Below are 25,023 nucleotides of genomic sequence, written 5' to 3'. Positions count from 1 at the left end.
TAATCACTCAATCAACGTTAGTAAAGGCTGAGTCCACCACAGTCTCTGGTCGGTGCTGACCAGAAGATCTGGGAAGGGCCTCAAATATTTTTCCTTTGTCCTGTGGACAGCTTTATAAGTACCGGGCGCTCACCAGTCAGTTTGTCAGATGTATGTCACTAACACCATGGATTTGGTCCCTCTTACAGTCACCCAGCAACATGAAACTTTAATGTATAAGTGACCACATAAATAGATGTTACTGTTAATAGAACTTGCTGCACACCAGACCTTGCGCAGTAAGAGTACTCATTGCTATAAGTGCTTTGAAGCATCCTGTAAGGGATGTGACAGGTTCTAAATAAATGGAAGGAAGATCAACTTTTTTCACCATATACTTTTACATCTATTAGGAATTTGTTCAAATTTATTGTCATTCATCCGGGCATATGTTTACAGCGTTCCTCAAAGACCAAGGTAGAAACACAGAGAACATGTATCATGTACAGCATATATTAACACAATAATAACTGATTTAAAAAAGTAATCTATAGATGTACAAATTGACATATAGTTGAATATACATCTGTATTACTGGCATTGTCATAAATAATGTGCTCTGGGAGGTGGAAGAGTATTCACAAGTCTCCCAGCCTAGGGAAGAAGCTAACAGTCCTTGCTCTTCTACTGCAGTGCTTTCTGCCTGATGGTAAGGTTGTGGGGCGATGGGAGGGATCCTTGGCAAAGCTGAGGGCTCTACAAATCCAGCGTTTCTGCTGTATGTTCTGAATCTCCCCACTAAATTGTTCAAAGTTCTAAGTAGATTTATTATCCGAGTACATACATGTCCGCATTTACAGCCCTGAGATGCATTTTCCTGCGGACATTTGCGGTAAATACAAGACAGTAATAGAATCAATGAAGACTGCACGCAACAGGACAGACAAATAAACACTGTGCAAAAGGCAACAAAATGTGCAAATACAAAAGAAAATAAGTAACAACAATGAATAAATAAACAACAAATATCGAGAACAGGAGATGAAGAGTCCTTGAAAGTGAGTCCATAGGTTGTGGGAACAGTTCAGTGTTGGAGTGAGTGAAGTTATCCCCCCTGGTTCAGGAGCTTGATGGTTGAGGGGTAATAACTGTTCCTGAACCTAGTGGTGAGAGCCCTGAGGCTCCTGTATCTCCTTCCTGATGGCAGCAGTGAGAAGAAAGTGTGGCCTGGGTGGTGGTTGTCCCTGCTTTCCTGCTACAGTGTTTCCTGTAGATGTGTTCTATGATGACCTGTCAGAAGTTGCATGTCATCTGAGTCATTGCTGGCAGAATAAACTCCATGTACAGCAGCGGATGCAGCTTTGATTTCAACATTTAAGAATTTGCATTGGTACGTGGATGGGAGGGGTATGGAGGGCTGTGTTCTGAGTGCAGGTCGATGGGATGTAGACACTATGAAGTACATCTTCAAGAAATGCTGCCATGAGAAAGCAGCAGCTATCATCAAGGTACCCCCTCCCACCGTCCAGGTCATGATCTCTTCTCTCTGCTGCCATTGGGAAGAAAGTACAGGAGCCTTAGATCCCACTCAGGAACAGTTTTTACCCCTCAGTCATTAGGTTCTTGAACTAGAGGGGATAACCTCATTCACCTCAAAACTAAACTGATTCCACAACCTACAGACTCACTTCCAAGGGCTCTGCAGCCCCTTCTTTATCCGAGAGGTAATGTTGCAGCTATATAGGACCCTGGTCAGAGGAGGACTGTGCTCAGTTCTGATCGCCTCACTATAAGAAGCATGTGAAAACCATAGAAAGGGTGCAGAGGAGATTTACAAGGATGTTGCCTGGATTGGGGAGCATGCCTTATGAGAATAGGTTGAGTGAACTCAGCCTTTTTTCCTTGGAGCGAAGGAGGATGAGAGGTGACCTGACTGAGGTGTATAAGATGATGAGAGGCATTGATCGTGTGGATAGTCAGAACTTTTTCCCAGGGCTGAAATGGCTAACACGAAAGGGCACAGTTTTAAGGTGCTTGGAAGAAGGTATAGAGGGGATGTCAGGGGTACATTTTTTATGCAGAGGGTGGTGAGTGCATGGAATGGGCTGCCGGCGAGGGTGGTGGAGGCGGATACAATAGGGTCTTTTAAGAGACTCCTGGACAGGTACATGGAGCTCAGAAAAATAGAGGGCTATGGGTAACCCTAGGTAATTTCCAAGGTAAGGACATGTTCTGCACAGCTTTGTAGGCTGAAGGGCCTATATTGTGCTGTAGGTTTTCTATATTTCTATTATTTGATTTTTGTATTTACACCTTTGCACATTGGTTGTTTGTCAGTCTTTGCATGCAGTTTTTTCACTGACTCTATTGTATTTCTTTGTTATACTGTGTATGCCTGAAATCTCAGGCTAGTATGTGATGACACAAACATAATTTGATAATAAATTTGCTTTGTACTTTAAACTTTGAATAACAGTTCAGCACAGACTAGATGGGCCAAAGGGCCTGTTTCTTTGCCGTAGTGCTCTACGACACTTCAGCCCATAAACAAAATGCTGGCTGGGCCTGATAAAGGAATTGATTTGTTATTGTCACATGTACCGAGATACAGCGAAAAACTTCTGTTTGCACAGCATCCAGGCAGATCATTCTGTAAAATAAATATATCGAGGGAGGAAAAAAGGGAAAAATAGAATATGCAAAATCTACACTCATGGGCCACTTTATTAGGTACACCTGCTCATTGATGCAAATACCTAATCAGACAATCACGTGCATAAACGCATGCAGACATGGTCAAGAGGTTCAGTTGTTGTTCAGACCAAACATCAGAATGGGGATGAAATGTGATCTAAATGACTTTAACCATGGAATGCTTGTTGGTGCCAGACAGGATAGTTTGACTATCTCAGAAACTGCTGATCTCCTGGGATGTTCATACACAACAGTCTCTGGAGCTCACAGAGAGTGGTGTGAAAAACAAAAAAAATCCAGTGAGCAGCATTTCAGCAGGCGAAAATGCCTTGTTAATGAGAGAGGTCAGAGGAGAATGGCCAGTCTGGTTCAAGCTGACAGGAAGGTGACAGTAACTCAAATAACCACACGTTTATGACAGTGGTGTACAGCAGAGCATCTCTGAATGCACAACACATTGAAGCTTGAAGCAGACAGGCTCCCAGAGCAGAAGACCATGAACATGCATTCAATGGCCACTTAGGTACCTCCTGTACAGATGAAGTGGCCACTGAGTGTAATACTGGAATTATTGAGGGGGGGGGGGGGGTGTGTGTGTGCGCGTGCGTGTGTGTGTGTTATGTAAAATTGCAATGTTATATTCATCCTTTTGACTGTTGTTACCCTGGTTGGCAACATTTAAACTTTACATTTACTTTTTTGTACAGGGGAGCAAAGAGAGATATCACTGGCAAAGTCACAATGTCAAGCAGAGTGGGGTGGATGACATGGTCCTTCTGTCCAAAATCACCGAGGATGCGATCGTGGAAAATCTTAAGAAACGTTATCTGGACGACTATATTTTTGTATCCTTTCAGTTAAGTAGCAACCGCCCAGCACAATCCTTGCTGATTTTATTTGACACTAATGTTTTGATGTATATGTGACAACAAATAAAGCTTATCTTTCTAAAAAATCTTTGAAAGCACAGGCAGTGCAGTTACAGACTGTCTACAGTTTCCTGCAGTATGTTGAAGGTTGTCAAAGATATGGCAGAGATGCTTTCACATTAAGTATGATCAAAATAATAAGCAGTAAAGTTTGTAAACAAGTTAGAAGAAACCCAGAAGTCAGGAGCAATGAAACATGAGAACTAGGAAGAGAACCAGGCCCTTGGTCCTGTTCTGATGTGGCCGTCAAACAGTAAGCAAGAAGTGAGATCGGTTCGGGTAGGCAGGAGTTGCAGGGGTGGCTTTTGGGTATCATCTCCTCTTCATTGAGATCCGAGTCCTGAGTTTGCATTTAACTAATTTCTAGGAATTTTATCTTTGGAGTGAAGCAGAATGAGAGACGACTTGATAGAGGTGTACAAGATCATAAATAGAGTGGATAGCCAGGCACTTTTTCCTAGGGAAGAAATGGCTAATATAAGGGGGCATAATTTTAAAGTGAATGGAGGAAAATATGGGTGGGAATGACAGATGTAGGTTTTATTCACACAGAGAGTGGTGGATGAGTGGAACATCCTGCCGGGATCGTGGTAGAGGCAGATTCATTAGGGACAGTTAAAAAACTTTTAGATAGGTACATGGATGATAGGAAAATGGAGGGTTATATGGGAGGGAATTTTGGATTAGGTTAAAGGTCGATGCAACATTGTGGGCCAAACATTGTGTACTGTTCTATGTTCTAAATACAGACAGTCCCAGGGATGGCTGTTGCTGCATGGGTAGAGATTGAATAAACTGTTCCTGTATTCTCTTGAGCTTGGTAGGATCACATCCTACAAAATTCTTACAGGCTTTCTTGTGTGACGAAGCTGCCTGCAGGAGCAACAGATTAAGGAGGGTCGGTTACTCTCTAGCCTGTATTATTAACACATAAACCTCTATAAACTCTGCCCTCTCCAAAGCCTCCACATCCTTCCTGTAATGAGGGGAAAGCATGCTGAAATGCTGAATGTAGTTCAGTCAAGTTAAGTTCAAGTTTATTGTCATTCAACTGTGTGCATTTATACTACTAAACAAGACAATATTCCTCCAGACCAAGATGCCCAACACAGTACATACTGTATAATTCACACAAATAAGACAAAGTAATATTAAAACAAATAAATAAATAATAAGGTGCCTTTACAACACACGTTAAAAAGAAAACATTATAATGCAACTGGTGCTTCTTGCATGATGAGACCTAAGTGGTGGCAGGGAGTTCAGTAATCTCATGGCCTTGGGGGAAGAAGCTGTTTCATAGAACGTAGAATAGTACAGCACAGTACAGGCCCTTCAGCCCACAATGTTGTGCTAACCCTTAAACCCTGCCTCCCATATAACCCCCCACCTTAAATTCCTCCATATACTTGTTTAGTAGTCTCTTAAATTTCACTAGTGTATCTGCCTCCACCGCTGACTCGGGCAGTGCATTCCAATCACCAAGCACTCTCTGAGTAAAAAATACCTTCCTCTAATATCCCCCCCTGAACTTCCCAACCCTTACCTTAAAGCCATGTCCTCTTGTATTGAGCAATGGTGCCCTGGGGAAGAGGCACTGGCTGTCCACTCTTAATATCTTGTATACCTCTATCACGTCTCACCTCACCCTCCTTCTCTCCAGAGAGTAAAGCCCTAGTTCCCTTAATCTCTGATCATAATGCATACTCTCTAAACCAGACAGCATCCTGGTAAATCTCCTCTGTACCCTTTCCATTGTTTCCACATCCTTCCTATAGTGAGGCAACCAGAACTGGACTCAGTACTCCAAGTGTGGCCTAACCAGAGTTTTAAGAGCTGCATTATTACCTCGCAACTCTTAAACTCTATCCCTCGACTTATGAAAGCTAACACCCGAAAGGCTTTCTTAACTCCCTGTCTACCTGTGAGGCAACTTTCAGGGATCTGTGGACATGTACCCCCAGATCCTTCTGCTCCTCCACACTACCAAGTATCCTGCCATTTACTTTGTACTGTGCCTTGGAGTTTGTCCTTCCAAAGTGTACCACCTCACACTTCTCCGGGTTGTACTCCATCTGCCACTTCTCAGCCCACTTCTACATCCTATCAATGTCTCTCTGCAATCTTCGACAATCCTCTGCACTATCCACAACACCACCAACCTTTGTGTCATCTGCAAACTTGCCAACCCACCCTTCTACCCCCACATCCAGGTCGTTAATAAAAAAATCATGAAAAGTAGAGGTCCCAGAACCGATCCTTGTGGGACACCACTAGTTCCAACCCTCCAATCCGAATGTACTCCCTCCACCACAACCCTCTGCTTTCTGCAAGCAATTCTGAATCCACCTGGCCAAAATTCCCTGGATCCTATGCCTTCTGACTTTCTGAATAAGCCTACCGTGTGGAACCATCCTAACAGTTCCTGTCCTAATCTATGGTACCTCCTGCCTGATGGTAGAGGGTCAAAGAGATTGTTGGACAGATGGGAGGGATCATTGACAATGCTAATGGCCCTGCAAAATATCTCTGTTGGGTGGGAGAGAGACCTGGATGATCCTGTCAGCAGTCCTCGCAATCACTCCTTTGTAGGGACTTGCAGTCAGATGCCTTATAATTCGCTGTCAACTGGTCAAGACACTCCTGATGGTGCTCCTATAAAAATCTGGTTAGAATGGGGGTATTGTGGGGGGTCAATCGCCTCAGGAAGTGGAGACACTGCTGTGCTTTCTTGATCAAAGAGGTGGTATTGAGGGACAAGGTGAGATCATCCATATGTACACTCCTAGAAACCTGATGCTCCTAACTCTCTCCACAGAGGAGCCAGGAATGTGCAGTGTGGAGTGTTAGCCTGCACCTTCCTAAAGTCACAATCATCTCTTTGGTGTTGTCCTTAAGACCATAAGATGTAGGAGCAAAATTAGGCCATTTAGCCCGTTGAGTCTGCTCTGCCATTCCATCATAGCTGATCCCAGATCCTACTCAACCCCATTGATCAGACTGCACTTGGAACAGTTTTGGGTTCCTTATCAAGGAAAAGATGTGCTGACATTGGAGGTGATCCAAAGTAGGCTCACAAGAAGTATCCTGGGAATGAAAGGGTTAACATATCAGGAGTGTTTGATGGCTCTGGACCTGTACTCACTGGAGTTTAGAAGAATAAGGAGGGATCTCATTGAAACCTATCGAATATTGAAAGGCCTAGATAGAGTGGATGTGGAGAGATGTTTCCTGTAGTGGGGAAGACTAGGGCCAGAGGGCACAGCCTCAGAATAGAGGATGTCCCTTTAGAACAGAAATGAGGTGGAATTTCTTTAGCCAGAGGGTGGTAAATCTGTGGAAATCATTATTACAGATAGCTGCGGAAGTTAAGTTATTGGGTATAATTAAATGCAGCAGTTGATAGGTTCGTGATTAGTCAAGATGTCAAAGGTTAAGGGGAGAAGGCAGAAGAATGGGATTCAGACAGATAATAAATCAGCCATGGTGGAAAGGCAGAGTGGACTCGATGGCCCAAATTGCCTAATTCTGCTCCTATATCTTGTGGTCATTTTCATTGAAGGCTTCAGAACTGGTTATACCGCAGCTGAGAAATAATTTGTAAGCTGATAAATATATATACATTGGAAGTTTGATCCTTGTGGTTATCTATTCTTCTGGCTATGTAAAATTAGCAACATTAAAGCTGGCCATTTGATTTAGAAAACCTCTTCATCCCGAGATGTTCCTTTTTTTTACGCAAATATCCAGATGTCCACCATGAATCATGAAAATTAGTTCTGCAAATTACAGGAAGTCCTAAATATGAAACAAGAACTAACCTTGAACAAAAAATAATGGTTTAACTGTAAGCTGCTTTAGAACAGAAATATATAATCAGAGCATAGCTTGACACTATTAATTTTCAGTTACAATCATTATTTATTTTGCTCTTTACCTTACAATATTCAGCTTTTTAATTCAAACAACATTTCGGCTGCTTCAGTTTATTCCAAAGAAGGCATACTTTTAAGAGTTTAAGAGTGCCCTTAGGTCTTCCCTTTCAACTAAACGTTTATAATTTCAACATGAAACCTATCAATTAGGCGTTTAAATGAGTCTGCAAAATGCCTTCAGAGGCCGACAAACCCTTTTAATCACTGACCTAACTTAGCTGATAGTTGGTTGATATTGGGCCTTGTTATCAAGGCTTACAATGAAGCAGAGGCAGGAAATGACATTTTTATCAAATGTATTTAAATCTTTCAAAATGCTATGTTCCTTCTCAAAGTTTTCCTTACAGAAACATTCCAGTTTCTGTTGAATACTTGGTTCAGTCATAGCTAATAGCCCATAGACCATACGACATAAGAAGTAGAATTAGGCCATCTGCCCCCACCATTCAATCATAGCTGATCCTTTTTTTCCCTCTTTCACAACCCCAGTTCCCAGCCTTCTCCCCGTAACCTTAGATGCCATGTCCAATCAAGAACCTATCAATCTCTGCCTTAGATACACCCAACGATCTGGCCTCCACGGCTGCACGTGGCAATAAATACCACAAATTCACCACCCTTTGACTAAGGAAATTCTTCTGCATCTCTGTTTTGAAAGGGCACCCCTATATCCTGAGGCTGTGCCCTCTTGTCCTAGACTCTCCTACCATGGGAAACATCCTTTCCACATCTACTCTGTCTAGGCCTTTCAACATTCGAAAGGTTTCAATGAGATCCCTCCTCAACCTTCTGAATTCCAGCAAGTACAGACCCAGAGCCATCAAATGTTCCTCGTATGATAACCCTTTCATTCCTGGAACCATCCTTGTGAACCTCCTCTGGACCTCTCCAATGCCAATACATCTTTTCTAAGATGATGGGCCCAAAACTGTTCACAATAGTCAAGGTGAGGCCTCACCAGTGCCTTATAAAGCCTCAGCATCACATCTCTGCTCTTGTATTCTAGACCTCATGAATGTTAACATTGCATTTGCCTTCCTCACCACTGACTCCACCTGCAAGTTAACCTTCTGGGTGTTCTGCCCTAGGACTCCCAAGTCCCTCTGCATCTCAGATTCTTGGATTTTCTTCCCGTTTAGAAAATAGTCCACACATTTATTTCTACTTCCAAAGTGCATGACCATGCATTTTCCAACATTGTATTTCATTTGCCACTTTCTTGCATATTCCCCTAATCTGTCTGAGTCCTTTTGCATCCTACCTGTTTCCACAACACTACCTGCCCCTCCATCAATCTTCGTATCATCGGCAAGCTTGGCAACAAAGCCGTCTATTCCATCATCTAAATCATTGATATACAGCATAAAAAGAAGCTGCCCCAACACCAGTCACTGTAGAACACCACTAGTCACTGGCAGCCAATCAGAAAAGGATCCTTTTATTCCCACTCGCCACCTCCTACCAATCAGCCAATGTTGTAACCATGTTAGTAACTTTACTATAACACCATGTGCTCTTAACTTGGTAAGCAGCATCATGTGTGGCACCTTGTCAAAGGTCTTCTGAAATATACAAGATCCACTACATCCCCTTTATCTGTCCTACTTGTAATTCCAACAGGTTTGTCAGGCAGGATTTTCCCTGAAGGAAACTATGCTGACTTTGTACTATCTTGTCCTGTGTCACCAAGTACACCATCACCTCGCCTTAAAAATTGACTCTAACATCTTCCCGACTACTGAGGTCAAGCTAACTGGTCTATAATTTCCTTTCTGCTGCCTTCCTCCTGTCTTAAAGAGTGTAATGACATTTGCAATTTTCCAGTCCTCTGGCACCATTTCAGAGTCTAATGATTTTTGAAAGATCATTTCTAATGCCACCACAATCACTAATGGTACCTGTTTCAGAACCCAAGAGTGCAGTTCCTCTGGTCCAGCTGATTTGTGTACCTTTAGGTCTTTCAGCTTTTTGAGCATCTTCTCTTTTGTAACAGTAAATGCACCCACTTCTCTTCCCTCACACAATACAACATCAGGCACACTGCTAGTGTCTTCCACAGTGCAAAGACTGACACAAAATACTCATCTAGTTCATCAGCCATCTCCTTGTCCCCCGTTATTATTTCTCCTGCCTCTTTTCCAGTGGTCTTATGTTACTCTCATTTCTCTTTTATTTTTAATATAGGAAAACTTTTACTATCCCTTTGATATTATTTGCTAGCCTGCTTTCATATTTCATCTTTTCCCTTCTAATGATTATTTTAGTTGCTCTCTGTAGGTTTTTAAACATTTTGCAGTCCTCTATCTTCCCACTAATTTTTCCTTTGTTGTATGCCCTCTCTTTTGCTTTTACAATAGCTTTGACTTCCCTTGCCAGCCATGTTTGTACTATAGTATGCTATTGTAAGCTTACATTGGTGATTGCCCATATATGACTTGGTCCTTGTCTGAGTAGGCCAGGGAAATCAGAGAATTGCATACTTTCTGTGCAACTGGATTCTTTGTATATGTCCCACCATCGAAGACATATATGAAGGGTGATTGATAAATTTGTGGCCTAAGGTAGAAGGAGATGAGTCATTAACTTCAACCTGCATAATCACTCAAAGTGTTAAACTGCATGTGCATGTAACAAAAGCTGTATAACTCAAAATAAAAACACAAAATGCTGGCAGAACTCAGCAGGCCAGACAGCATCTATGGGAGGAGGTAGTGTATAACTCATCTCCTTCTACCTTAGGACACAAACTTATCAATCACCCATCTGTGGACACTTTCTGGAGGTCCAAGATCTGTATGCTCCATGACTGCTGGACTAAGTGTGTAAATGTAGGAGGGGACTATGTTGGAAAATAAATGTGCTAGGTTTTCTAAAATTGACTCTTTCTACCTTAGGCCATGAACTTATCAATCACCCCTTGTATATAAAAAGGTGCTGGGAAAGGGCCAGTAACATCATGAAAGATCCCACCCACCCTGCTCACGGACTGTTTGTCCCACTCCCATCAGGGAAGAGGCTATGTAGCATCCACACCAGGACCATCAGACTCAAAAACATTTACTTTCCCCAAGCAATAAGGAACAGTGTCTTGGGAGAGCAGCATCCATTACTGAGGACCTCCAGCACCCAGCGCATACCCTTTTCTCACTGTTACCATCAAGTAGGAGGTACAGAAGCCTGAAGGCACACACTCAGCAATTCAGGAACAGCTTCTTCCCCTCTATCATCCAATTCCTAAATAGACATTGAACCTGTGAACATTACCTCATTGTTTTAATATATATTATTTCTGCTTTTTGCACAATTTTTAATCTATTCAATATAGGTATACTGTAATTGATTTACTTATTTATTGTTTTTTCTTCTCCTTCTATATTATGTATTGCATTGAACTGCTGCTGCTAAGTTAACAAATTTCATGACATATGCCAGTGATAATAAACCTGATTCTGATTCTGATCAATACCCAACCCGCTAAGTCGCCCCTCCACACCCCCAACAACTACTATGTTATCGTTTCCTGTCTGTCACCTTACATCCAGATATTCCTGTGCCTAGTGTCACTTTATGGACATACAATCAATCTGTGTATGTAAGCTATCTTATGTATTTGTATTTATTGTGTTTTTTTAATTATTATTGTGTTCTTTATCTTATTGTGTTTTTTTAATGTCGCATCAGATCCAGAGTAACAATTATTCAGATTTCCTTTATACTTGTGTCCTGGAACTGACATTAAACAATCATAAACAATTAAACAATTATGTGGTAAGGTGACTATTCACACCAGATTCTTGAAATATTATTACTAATCCTTCCACAATTTCTTCAGCCCCATCCTTCAGAACCCTGAGATGTAGACTATCTGATCCAGGTGACTTATGTACCTTAAGGCCTTTCAAGTTCTCAAGTCCCTTCTCCCTTGTAATGGCAACTTCACTCACTCCTGCCCCCTGACACTCTTGAACCTCCAGCTTACAGCTAGTGCCTTCCACAGTGAAGAATGACACAAAGTAATTATTTAGTTTGTCCACCATTTCCTTCTTCCCCTTTACTACTTCTCCAGCATCATTTTCCAGCAGTCCGATATCTACTCTCGCCTCTCATTTACACTTTATATATCTGAAGAAACTTTTGGTATGCTCTTTAATATTATTGGCTAGCTTACCTTTGTACTTCATCTTTTCCTTCTTTATGATTTTTTAAGTTGCCTTCTGCTCATTTTTAAAAGCTTCCCAATCCTCTAACAAATTTTGGCTTGATGTTATAGCCTCTCTTTGATTTTTATGTTGGCTTTGACTTCCCTTGTCAGCTATGGTTGCATCACCCTGCCTTTAGAATACTTCTTCTTTGGGATGTATCTATCTTACACCTTCTGAATTGCTCCCAGAAACTCCAGCCATTGCTGCTCCACTGTCATTCTTGCCAGTGTTCCTTTTTAATCAATTTTGGCCAGCAACTCTCTCAATCCTCAGTAATTTCCTTTACTCCACTCTAATACTGATACATCTAATTTTAGCTTTTCCTTCTCAAATTTCAGGGTAAATTTGATCATATTATGACCACTGTCTCTTCAGCATTCCTTTACTTTAAGCTTTCTAATCAGTTCCAGTTCAGTGCACGACATCCAATCCAGAATAGCTGATCCCCTCGTGGGCTCATCCCAGATGGCTGCTCTAAAAAAACAACTCGTAGGCATTTTAGAAATCCCCCCTCTTGGAAACCAGCACCAACCTGATTTTTCCAATTTACCTGCATATTGAAATTCTTCCTTCACTATCATAACATTGTCCTTTTGGCATGCATTTTCTGTCTCCAGGTGTAATTTGTAAACCACATCTTTGCTACTGTTTGGACATCTGTATACAGCTTCCATTAGGGTCTTTTTACATTTGCAGTTTCTTAACTCTACTCACAAAGACTCTACACCTTCCGACCCTATGTCACCTCTTTCTGATGATTTAATTTCATTTTTTACCACAGAGCCACCTCACCCTCTCTGCCTTTCTGCCTATCCTTTCAATACAGTGCATTAAACTCCCATATATAATCTTTCAGCCATGATTCAGTAATGCCCACAATGTTATACATGCCAATCTGTAAGTGTGCTATAAATTCATCTACTGAGTACATTCAAACATAATGGCCAGGCAGTGGGCTGAGGAGGGGATAAAAAAAATCAGCTGTGATTGAATGGCGGAGCAGACTCGATGGGCCAAATAGCTCAATTCTGCTCCTATGTCTTATGGTCTTATAATATCTTCAAGTGGCCTTTCCCACTGGATTGTGGGTAATATGGCCATTCACACTGGATTCTGTGGTAAGGTGGCCATTCACACTGGATTCTGTGGTAAGGTGCTCATTCTCACTGGATTTTGTGGTAAGGTGGCCATTCCCACTGGATTCTGTGGTAAGTTGGGCATTCACACTGGATTTTGTGGTAAGGTGGCCATTCACACTGGATTCTGGGTAAGATTGCTCCTTCACACTGGATTCTGTGGTAAGGTGGCCATTTACAATGGATTCTGTGGTAAGGTGGCCATTCACACTGGATTCTGGGTAAGATGGCCATTCACACTGGATTCTGGGTAAGATGCTCCTTCACACTGGTTTCTGTGGTAAGGTGGCCATTCACACTGGATTCTGTGGTAAGGTGGCCATTCCCACTGGATTATGTGGTAAGGTGGCCATTCCCACTGGATTCTGGGTAAGACGGCCATTCACACTGGATTTTGTGGTAAGGTGCTCGTTCCCACTGGATTTTGTGGTAAGGTGGGCATTCACACTGGATTCTGTGGTAAGGTGGGCATTCACACTGGATTCTGTGGCAAGGTGGGCATTCACACTGGATTCTGTGGCAAGGTGGCCATTCACACTGGATTCTGTGGTAAGGTGGCCATTCACACTGGATTCTGTGGTAAGGTGCTCACTCCCAATGGATTCTGTGGTAAGGTGGGCATTCCCACTGGATTATGTGGTAAGGTGGCCATTCACACTGGATTCTGGGTAAGATGGCCATTCACACTGGATTTTGTGGTAAGGTGGCCATTCCCAATGGATTCTGTGGTAAGGTGGCCATTCCCACTGAACTCTGTAAATGATTGGGGTGGATCACAATGGATCTAGTCAAATCACCACAGAATAGAGCAGCTTCATTGTGAGAGCTGTAATGGCTGACCTGTGAATGTTTATCGATGGTATCAGAGGACTAATAGTGTGTGTGAAAGAATCAGAATCAGAGTGTTTAAAATCACATTGTGAAATTTGTTGTTTTGCAGCAGCAGTCCAATGCAATATATAAAATACACTATAAACAAAAATGTAGAGATTAGCTTTATTTTTCGCACATACACTGAAACCTGCAGTGAAATGTGTTGCTTACGTCAAATCAGATCAGTGAGGGTTGTGCTGGGACCAGCCTGCAAATGTCTCCACGCTTCTAGCAGTTCTGCTGAAGGGTCTTGGCCCAAAATGTCGACTATACTCTTTTCTATAGATGCTGCCTGACCTGCTGAGTTCCTCCAGCATTTTGTGTGTGTTGTAAAAACATGCTAGACCCTTGATTTTACTTTTTTGTATTTGTTTTTAGTTTAAGTAATGTCTTGGTCTTCTTTCCTCATTTGTGTTGCATTATTAATATTATTTTCATTTCCCCTCAGGATTGATTGGAAATAATTCTTTTCTCAGTAGTTGGATTCTGAGAAGGTTTCTGTTTAAGAGTTACAGTCACGCAAAGCCTCCGTACTAGCCTGCAGGTTCCCTGTGAATTCCAAATGTTGGCTCAAACTATGCAGTAACAATTCAAATTGCATGAACATCACTTACACAATTGTTTTCTCTGTAACCACATCACACCTCACCACTGACAGTCTTTAACACTGAGAATCAGAATCCAGTTTCATACCACTGACATATGTCATGAAATTTTTTGTTTTGCAACAGCTGTACATTGCAATAAATAATAATAATAACTGTAACTTACAATAAGAAGTATATATAAAAATGAAATTAAATAAGTAGTGAAAAAGAAAGGACAAAAATACTGAGATAGTGTTCACGGGTTCATCGTCCATTCAGAAATCTGATGGCAGAGGGGAAGAAGCTGTTCCTGAAATATGGAGCTTAGAAAAATACAGGGCTATGGGTAAGCCTAGTAATTTCTAAGCTAGGGACATGTTCAGCATAACTTTGTGGGCCGAAGGGCCTGTATTGTGCTGTAGGTTTTCTATGTTTCTATGAAACATTGAGTGTGTGTTTTCAGGCTCCTGTATCTCCTTCTTGATGGTAGCAATGTCCTGGGTGATTGGGCTCCATAATGGATGCCACCTTTTTGAGGTTTTGATCTTTGAAGGTGTCCTCGATGCTGGGGAGGCTAGTGCCAATGCGGGACTGGCTGAATTTTCAACTTTCTGCTGTTTTTTCTGATTCTGTATGGTGACCCCCTCCATACCAGATGGTGATGCAACCAGTTGGAATGCTCTTCACAGTCCATCTGTAGAAATTTGTGAGAGTTTTTGATGACATACCAATTCTCCACAAACTTCAAGTGAAGTATAGCTGCTGTCATGCCTTCTTTGTAATTGCATCAATATGTTGAACCCAGGATAAATCCTCAGAGATGTTGACCCTCAAGAACTTGAAAGTGCTCACCCTTTCCATTTCTAATCCCTCATTGAAGACTTGTGTGTTCCTTCAGCTTCCCCTTCCTGAAGTCCACTATCAATTCCTTGGTCTTACTGATGTTAAGTGCAAGGTTGTTGCTGCGATACCACTCAACCAGCTGATCTATCTCACTCCCAAACACCTCCTCGTCACCATCTGAAACTCTGCCAACAACAATTGTCTCATTGGCAAATCTATAGATGGTAAAAAAGTAGTGCAAAAACAAAAGAGAAAATACCGAGGTTCATGGGTTCATTCTCCATTCAGAAATCTGATGGTGTTGGGGAAGAAGCTGTTACTGAAATGTTGAGTGGATGTCTTCATGCTTCTGCACCTACTCTCTGATGGTTGTAATGAGAAGAGGGCATGCTGTGGGTGGTGGGTGGTGGGGTCTTTAATGACGGATGCCATATGTGCACCACCTTCTGCATGAAGAAGTTGCCTGGAGGAAAGCAGGTATCTCCGATGGTTAACAGGCATGAGGAGGATACAGAGACAGAGGGGGAGCCTTCAGGCATTTGAAAGTAAGAATGAAAACTTTAAATTTATGAGATTTTAGACAAAAGAAACAACAGAGAAAAATGACTAGGAGTAACACTGTGGAGTGATGATGTAAACTGAAATGAGCTTATTGGGTTGATGTTTTTTATTTGGACATGAAGAAAGGTGACCGGGGTGTTTTGCTAGTACAGAGACTAGGAGAAGGACTGTGAGAAGGTTTTGAGCTGTCAGTATGGGCCATAGTCATGCTTGTGTATGGAATCTATATTTAAGGGCACGTTTTCTCTGTTATAGGCTTTGTTCACCCACTAATCTCTCTGTTCTCCTGCAAATGCCTACATTGACCCTCTCAGTTCTGTCCAATAATTTGATATTTTTCATCTTGTGCCTTTGTTTAAATTATTTTATAATCAGGTTGCCTGTCCCACACAATTCTTAGGCCACACCCTGCCTTCCTCTGAACTCTACTCTGTCCCTGCTCTTTACTTACTGTAATTGCTACTAATTACAGTCATCATAGTCACATTTAATTATGTGTCTTACCAAAACGTTTCTGGAAGTTCACATTTAAAGATGCTGGACATTCTCTCTGATGTTTTCACTGGCTTCAGTTATATTAAAATTAAGATAAATGTGAAGTTTAGCTTCATTTGAAATGTGGACATTAAAACAACAAAAGATACAGTGAAATACGTTGATTGCATCAAATCAGATGAGTGAGGGTTGTCCTGGGTCCTGGGCAGCCCCTGAGTGTTGCCATGCTTCTGGCACCAACATGTCTACTGCTCTCTAACATCGAGGCTAATCCTAGTCTTTGGAAAGTGGGAGGAAAGCAGAGCACTCAGATGAAACCCATGTGCTCCCAGGAAAAGTGTACAGACACCTCATAGACAGCAGCAGAATTGATCCTAGATCACTGGCGCTGTTACAGTGTTACACCAACCACTATGGTGCTGTGCAACAAGGTGCTCAAGGGCAGCCTTGAGTGGGGAGAGTAGATGAAGGGGGTTGGGTTGCAGTGTGGACAAGTGAACCATGAGGGGTCAACGGGTGACTCTGGAAAAGTGTGTGGAGAGGCTGACGAAATTGATTTCATTTAAGCCATGTGCAGTTATAAAATGCCTTCAGTTCCTATAGGTAAGCTTGGTTCACTTTCCTGATTTACACATAAAGGCAAGTACTCACCAATTTGGCTGGATCAGATCAAGAGCTCCAAACTATTGACCTAAACTTCAATCACTTCTCCTTCCCTGACCTGCACAATGGCCCACATTTGAGGAATCTACTTCTCTGACATCATTCCTGCCATATAGATCCTCTGTGGACATTGGTGTAACCTAGTTACCTGAGACACAAGGAGTTAAGTCTGCAAAGTTGGGGCTTCTGAGTTCATTCGGTGAGTTGATGCAAGTTTGTTGAGTGAAAAATTGTTAAATTAATTTCCAAAAATATTGAAAGTATGAACATTTCTAAGCGGGAAAGTAAAATGAACAAGAGGACATGGTTTTTTGGCTAAAACTTCAAATATGGATCATGCCTTCACACTCCTAAAGTTGCCAGTCTAATCTTTCAAATTAGTGTCAGAAAAATTCATCTCAGCACGGACAGGAATGTCCTGCTCTGTGTTTTCCTTCAGAGCAAAGGACCTGGGTGGCAGCACCAAGCACCAACTGAGAATGGGAAGGAAGATGTGGCATTTTCTTATCACAGACGCACATAAATCCTGACTTGCCCCAGCTACCTTAGCATTAGCACAAACCTCTACAGACTTCCTTGCAAGAAGACAGTTTCTTTCCTTCCGTCTGTGACCCGTTCACTGCCACAAGTTCCTTCCATCTTTGACCCATTCACTGCCACAAGTTCCTTCCATCTTTGACCCATTCACTGCCACAAGTCTCTGCCAATTACAAATACTAACAGGAAACTTTTTTCCAGGCATCCTTTGGAGTTTTCACTAGATCTGGCTTTAGGCTCATTCAGAATGGTCTGTTCATAACACAAACTTTCTGTAAGTGCCAGAGCTGATCACAGGTTCATTGCCGACTAGCGTCAGTGTCACTGCTGGGAGAGCAGGTGGTGATGGATTGGGAGGACTGGCAAGCGAGCTGGCACAAGGGTGTGTGCAGTGTTGTTGCCATCTGCTGGATGATATGAGAGTTTGTAAAGCTGTCCATAGCACATTGGACCGGAGTCCTGAAACAGACAGTGTGCCCTGTATTATACAATGCACCTAATGCTTTGTGAGTGAGCTGCCCAGAATGGATACTACAAGCCACTTCACCAGAGGTGCTACCCCTCCCTGGACAACTTTGGTCCCCACTCAGCTCTCACCTGTGATTCCAGGTAGCTGTTTGTGTGTGACGGCAGCCACACCCGGTACACCACTTCGACAGCCGGGCTAAACCAGGTGAGAGTAGCTGGTGGGCCTCATACCCCAGTGAGATAGGGACATACCTGTCCTAGCTTGTGAAGCCAGATCTGGTGGACTGGGCGGATGAGATTAACAGTGAGATCCAATGGCTAGGAAAGCAGTTCAGTACCACTCCATGAAGAGTGAATTGTATGATGAGGCACAGAAGAAGTCGTGGTCATCCACTGCAAACAAAGAATAACTCAGTTGAGCTGACTTTGTACCTGCTTCAGATTAGCTTAGCTAACTCAGCCTGGGTAAGAGGTCAAACCCATTTCCTTCCTATGTACAAGGTTCACTGTGTACAGCTGATGGCCTAATATAGACTGGTGGTGTAACCCCCTCCAGTGAGCTATCCGCAATTGCTATTGCTACATCTCAAAGGGACAGTTCTCAGCCATCTTGTCAAGTAGTGACATGAAAAGGTCACTAAGTTTATGGGGAGAAAGCAGGAGAATGGTGTTGAGAGGGATAATAAATCAGCCATGATGGAATGGTGGAGCAGACTCGATGACCAAGTGATCTAGTTCTGCTCTTACTGTATACCTTACGGTCTTGTAGTCTTCTCTCTGAGATGTGGTACAGCAGCACAGAGGTGTTGTGTTTGTCAATGTCTAATGTTGCAATATCCTCAGGAAAGCTTTGCAACTTGCCTTTCGAGAACTTGTTGCGTATTCAGTGTGATTCCACTTCCTTTGCTTCTCTGTACTTCTCACTAGCACTCATGCACAGAAAAGGCATTTAGTTGTGAATTCAGTGCCTTTCTCTGAGTTTTGGATGCCTAAAAGTGCACTATAATCTAAGCGATAGAGATGTTACTAATGCCTGTCCTTGTGTCACAGCAGATGTGGATTTCGGTTCCATTTCACAGCTGAAGGCACGAGAAAGCGGCAGTGAGAGAGAGAGTTATGTACTGTCCAAGAGGTCAGTTTCCCTGCACCTTGCTCCAGCAATCACTAAATGTTCAGCACAGCTGCCTTTGCTCATGGCCGTTCTTCAGAATCAGAATCAGGTTCATCATCATTGGCATGAAGTTTTGCAGTGGCAGTACAGTGCTATACTTAAAAAACCTATAAATTGCAATCAGAATGCATAAAAAGAAATAGTCCAAAAGAGAGAAAATTAGCAGTGTAGTATACATGGGTTCATGGACCATTCAGAAATCTGATGGCTGTTCCTAAATCATTGAATATGTGTCTTCAGGCTCCTGTACCTCCTCCCCGATGGAAGTAACGATAAGAGAGCATGTCCTGGGTGTCTCTCGTGAGAAATGCCACCTTCTTGAGGCTTTCTCTTTTGAAGATGTCCTAGATGCTGCGGTTAGTGCCCACGATGGAGCTGGATGAGTTTACAACCCCATGCACCTTTTTCCGATCCTGTGCAGTGCCCCCTCCATGCCAGATGGTGATGCAACCAGGTCGAATGCTCTCCATGGTACATTTGTGGAAATTTGCCAGAGTCTTTGGCGACATTCCTAATCTGTTCAAACTTCTAATGAAGTATAGCTGCTGGTATGCCTTCTTCATGATTGCACAAATATATTGGGCCCAGGATAGATCTTCAGAGATGCTGATACCCAGGAACTTGAAACTGCTTGCCTTTCTACAGCCAGTCCTCATTTGGATGAGGACTGGTGTGTGTTCCCTTTCCTTGTCCACAATCATTTCCTTGGCTCTTACTGATGTTAAGTGCAGGATTGTTGTGGTGACACCACTCAAGCAGCCGAACTAAATCATTCCTGTACACCTCCTTGTCAATCTGAGATTTTGCCGACAACAGTTGTGTCATCAGTAAATTTATAGATGACGTTTGAGTGTGGCTGTCCATACAGTCTTGACCCTGAGGCAGAAAGTTACACATTCAAGCTTCATTCCAAAAATTTGATATATGGTCGTGATGAAGGGTGTTGGCCAGAAACACAACTATTTATTCCTTTCCATAGCTGCTGCCTGACCTGCCAAGTTCCTCCAGTATTTTGTGTGTGCTGACATTTTCCGTGGTTCCCCATTCAGTGAGTGTTGATGGAGCATTCTATTGCTGGCCTTTATATAATGCATTTACCCCTGCATAAGATCCTGCAAAATTACCTTGAAGAACAGCAGACTGATCACTATTTATCCATTAACCTGTACAGTGAGCCTTAAAACGGACCTACCTTCTCCATAAATTAAAACAGTGACTTCATTTCAAAAGTATTTTGAGTCATTTGTGTTATTATTTCAGTAAATCCACTCATCTGCAGAAGCTCTGTGTCTATAAATTCAGTTTGTTTCTTTCTATATGACTCGAAGACTGGAACTTCTCTTTACCACCTCCCATAGTCTTTCAAAACAAATTAACTACTGTACTTGCTATTTACTTGATGATTTTTGCCATGGTTAAAATGTCTGGTCTTTGTACATTGCAACAATATAACACACTATCTGATGTGAGGGCAAGTATTTTGTCTAAATTGATGCTGTGGTTATTTAATCTTTATATATAGGGATAAACAATTAGAAAGGTTTCTGCTGGATGCCTTATGGACTACAGTAGAACATTCACATTGTAAGAGTGAGAGGAGGAGTCCGTTAATACTTTCTCCTGGTGGGGAATATTGTTGAGGTGCCTGCTGCACCAATGACCTGGGTTCAATTCCCACCACTGTCTGTAAGGAGTTTGTATATTCTCCCCATGACTGTGTGGTTTCCTCTGGGTGCTCCAGTTCCCAGATGTATGTTCCAAAGATGTATGTGTTAGTAACTTGATTGGTCACATGGGTGTAACTGGATAGCATGAACTCATTGGGCCGGAAGGGCAAATTATTGTGCTGAATCTCTAATTTTATGTCTGATTCCACTTCACGTCCTCAGTATTATTTATGATTTCTTTAAAATTTGCACAATCTGACTTTTGTACATTGGTTGTTTGTCACTCTTTATGTATAATTTTTCATAAAGTCTATTGTATTTCTTTGTTTTCCTGCGAATGCCTGCAAGAAAATGAATCTCAGGGTTGTTTGTAATGACGTACGTTCTTTGATAATAAATTTGCTTTGACTTTGAATAAGTGGATAAATAGACAGATACATAGAGGAGGGGTGAAGCAAGCATCAGGGAAAAGGATGTAACTAACTCCCCAGCCAGTAGTGGCCAGAAACCCCAATACCCCTACCACTGCTCAGGAAGGGAAAAATTTCAATGCCTCCTTCTCCAGAGAACCCCTGGAGATCCTATTCCCAACTATCTGCTTTGGCTGAAATCCCAGGCTTTCCAGCAACTTCTCTACTTGGGCACCACACAGATCAGTGGTGAAGTAAATGGGTGACGGGCGAGAAGTAAAGCTCATTGGCTTGCAAACATTGGCCTTTAGTAATCACACTCATGTCAGCTTTGTAAATACCAGTAATCCTGGTCAATAATCCGGGGACAAAATTGTTATAAAAACCAGATGTATTAAATAAACTCAAAGGTGTTGGTGGATGAGAGCACATCACCTGAGTCTAACGTGCAGGACACTAATACAGAGAAGTCAGGAGTGTATCTCCCTGAACGTGTCCAGCACAGGGAGACTGTACTTTCCCAGGTAGGCAGGGGCCCACGTCACGGTTCACCTGGGTAGCTGAGTGACAGAGGATGCTCCGATCTCTAGACTGTTTCCAGGGACACACAAAGGGATAGGCATCATTTAACGCGGGCAGATCACCAATTTGGTGAAAGATGATCTGTGGTCTGCTCGAAACATGTTGGTCTGCCAGCTCATCGAGATGTCCATGGAGGAATGCTGTCAAATGACACACTCCAGGCTGCAGGAGGACATGCTGAAGGACACACTGATGCTCGGTGCAACCTCCACAATGTGAGGCACTGGAGGGAGAGGGGCCATGTTGGGTGAAGAAGCTCCACAATGATTGTGGCAAATTACCACCCCAGGGAGCCACATGAGTGGCAACCATCCTGTTGGTTTTCAGGAATGCAATGGAACACGATGCAGTACTATGAATGTAAGAATGAAAAAGCACTTCACAGTTAATTCTTACAACTATTTTTTTCATCATGAATGTTTATTTTGAGGTACGAAAGAAATCTTGTCATCCCACCACAAAGTGTTTCTTTGTATTTACTGTGAATGCCCACAAGAAAATGAACTCAGGGTTGTATATGTTAATATACTGTATATGTACTTTGATAATACATTTACTCTGAGCAGGAAGGATATGTTAGTGCTGGAAAGAGTGCAGAGCAGATTCAGCGGGGTTGTCTTGGGTGAAGTGTCTCACTTCTGAGGAGAGACTGGAAAGGCCTGGGTCTGTTCTTCCTGAAGCAGAGGGACTGACAGTGGGGGGTGGGGGGCAAGGGACACAACAGGGTGCATAAAACATTAAGGGAGGTAGATAGTAGGAACATTTTCCTCAGAGCTGAGGTACATAGAACGAGAAGCACAAAGTGAGAGACTTAGAGAAGATCTGAGGAGGGATTTTGTCACCCAGACGGTATTTGGAACACAGGACGCATTGCCTGAGGTGTGGTAAAACAAAGAGTCTATGAACAATTAAGTTTTTTAATTAAAAAGATTATTTGTCCCATGTACATCAAAACATACAGCGATATGCATTATGGATTTAATCCTGAATTGTAAAGGCATAGAACACTCCGGAGCAAGTTCTCGTAAATGGGATGAGTGAGGAATGGTACCGGAGGACTGGCACGTATAGTACTGTGCAAAAGTCGTAGGCATCTTGTTTTGGTTATAAGTTCAAAGTTGAAAGTAATATTTATTATCAGAGTACATACATGTCACCACATACAAACTGAGATTCTTTTCCTGCGGGCATACTTAGCAAGCCTATAGAACAGTAACTGTAAACCAGATCAATGAACAACAAACTGTGCAAATGCAAATATAAATAAATAGCAATAAATAACAAGTATGGAATAAAGAGTCCTTAAAGTGAGATTATCAGTTGTAGGAACACCAGAAGTAGAAATATTGTAGTTATACCTTTTTGTTCAAGAGCCTGATGGTCAAGGAGTAGTTCTTGAACCTGGTAGTGTGAGTTCCCAGGCACCTGTACCTTCTACCTTACACTTACTTGCAAGCATAAGTACACCTGTCCCTACACCTCCTCTCTTACCGCTGTTCAGGGCCCCAAACAGTCCTTCCAGGTGAGGCAACACTTCACTTGTGAGTCTGTTGGGGTAATCTATTGCATCCGGTGCTCCCGGTGAGGCCTCCTCTACATTGGTGAGACCCGACGCAGATTGGGGGACCACTTCATTGAGCACCTCTGCTCCGTCCGCCACAATAGACACGATCTCCCGGTTGCCACCCACTTCAACTCTGCTTCACATTCCCATTCGGATATATCCATACATAGCCTCCTCTACTGCCACGACGAGGCCAAACTCAGGTTGGAGGAGCAACACCTCATATACTGCCTGGGTAGTCTCCAGCTCCTTGGCATGAACATTGAATTCTCCAACTTCCAGTAATTCCCTCCCTCTCCCTCCCCCCATCCCAGTTTCACTCTGCCTCCTCCTCCAGCTGCCTATCACCTCTCTCATGATTCTGCCTCCTTCTACTACCCTAGGTGCTTTCCCCTTACATTCCTTCTTCACCTTTCCTGCCTATCCCCTCCCTGCTTCCCCTCCCCCACCCCTTGATCTTTCCTCTTCCTGGTTTTTCACCTGGCACCTACCAACCTTCTCCTTCCCACCTTCCCCCCACCTTCTTTATGGGACCTCTGCTCCCTCCCTCTTCAGTCCTGACGAAGAGCCTCGGCCTGAAACGTTGACTGTTCGTTTCCATGGATGCTGCCTGACCTGCTGAGTTCCTCCAGCGTGTTGTACGTGTTGCTTTGACCCCAGCATCTGCAGTGTACTTTGTGTGTACCTTCTACCCGATGGCAGCGGTGAGAAAAAGGCAAGGCCTGGGTGGTGAGGATATTTGATGTTGGATGCTGCTTTTATATGGCAACGTTTCATGTAGATGTGCTGAAAGGTTGGGAGGGTTTTACCCGTGATGTCCTGGGCCAAATCCACTACCTTTTGTAGGATTTTCCACTCAAAAGTCATTGGTGTTCCCATACCAGGCTGTAATGCAGCCAGTCAGCACACTTTCCACCACACATCTAAAGAAGTTTGCCAAGGTTTTTGATGTCATGCTGAATCTCAGCAGACTCTTGAGGAAGTAGAGGTGCTGTTGTGCTTTCTTTGCTATTACATTTATATGATGGGTCCGGGACAGGTCCCCTGAGATAGTGACACCCAGGAATGTAAAGGTACTGACCCTCTCAACCTCTGATCCTCCAATGAGGACTGGCTTATGGTCCTCTGATTTCCCTCTCCTGAAGTCTACAATCATTCCTAGGTCTTATTGACACTGCGTGAAAGGTTGTTGTTATGATAGCACTCAGCCAAATTTCAATCTCCCTCCTGTATGCTGATGCATCACTGCCTTTTATACAGCCCACAGCAGTGGTGTCATCAGCAAACTTGTATATGGTGTTGGAGCTGTACACCACAGAGCCCTGATTTCAACATCATCAAGGCTGGCTGGGATTACCTGGAGAGACAGAAACAAGCGAGACAGCCAAAGTCTGTGGAAGAACTGTGGCAAGTTCTCCCAAGATGCCTGGAACAACCTACCAGCCGATTTTCTTATAAAACTGCACGACCATGTACCTAAGAGAACTGATGCCGGTTTAAAGGCAAAGGGTGGTCACACCAAATATTACTTTGATTTAGTGTTTTACTGTTTACTGCTCTTCATAGTAAAATGTTTGATACTTGGAAACTTATCATTTTATTTTGAAAACATTACAGAATGTTTTTACATTTGCACAGTACTGTATTTGGTGGAGCAAGGGCTTATATCTGTGACTCTGTACATGAATTCACAGCAGCAAACACTGCTCTCCTGGTGTGAATTGCTG

The 25,023-nt window shown here is 42.8% G+C and overlaps 1 protein-coding gene across 1 annotated transcript in view; it reads left to right on the top strand.

Annotated features, from left to right (window-relative positions):
* LOC140739704 (unconventional myosin-If-like) overlaps nt 1-25,023 on the top strand; it is a 156,560-nt gene that overhangs the window by 26,333 nt on the left and 105,204 nt on the right. The window contains exon 2 of the mRNA XM_073068126.1: nt 3,381-3,518. Coding sequence (XP_072924227.1) covers nt 3,381-3,518 — 138 coding nt within the window. The remainder of the gene's footprint in view (nt 1-3,380; nt 3,519-25,023) is intronic.

The sequence above is a fragment of the Hemitrygon akajei genome, chromosome 16, assembly GCF_048418815.1.
Source record: "Hemitrygon akajei chromosome 16, sHemAka1.3, whole genome shotgun sequence".
Taxonomy (NCBI): Eukaryota; Metazoa; Chordata; class Chondrichthyes; order Myliobatiformes; family Dasyatidae; genus Hemitrygon; species Hemitrygon akajei.
This window is presented reverse-complemented; position numbering and strand designations above follow the sequence as displayed.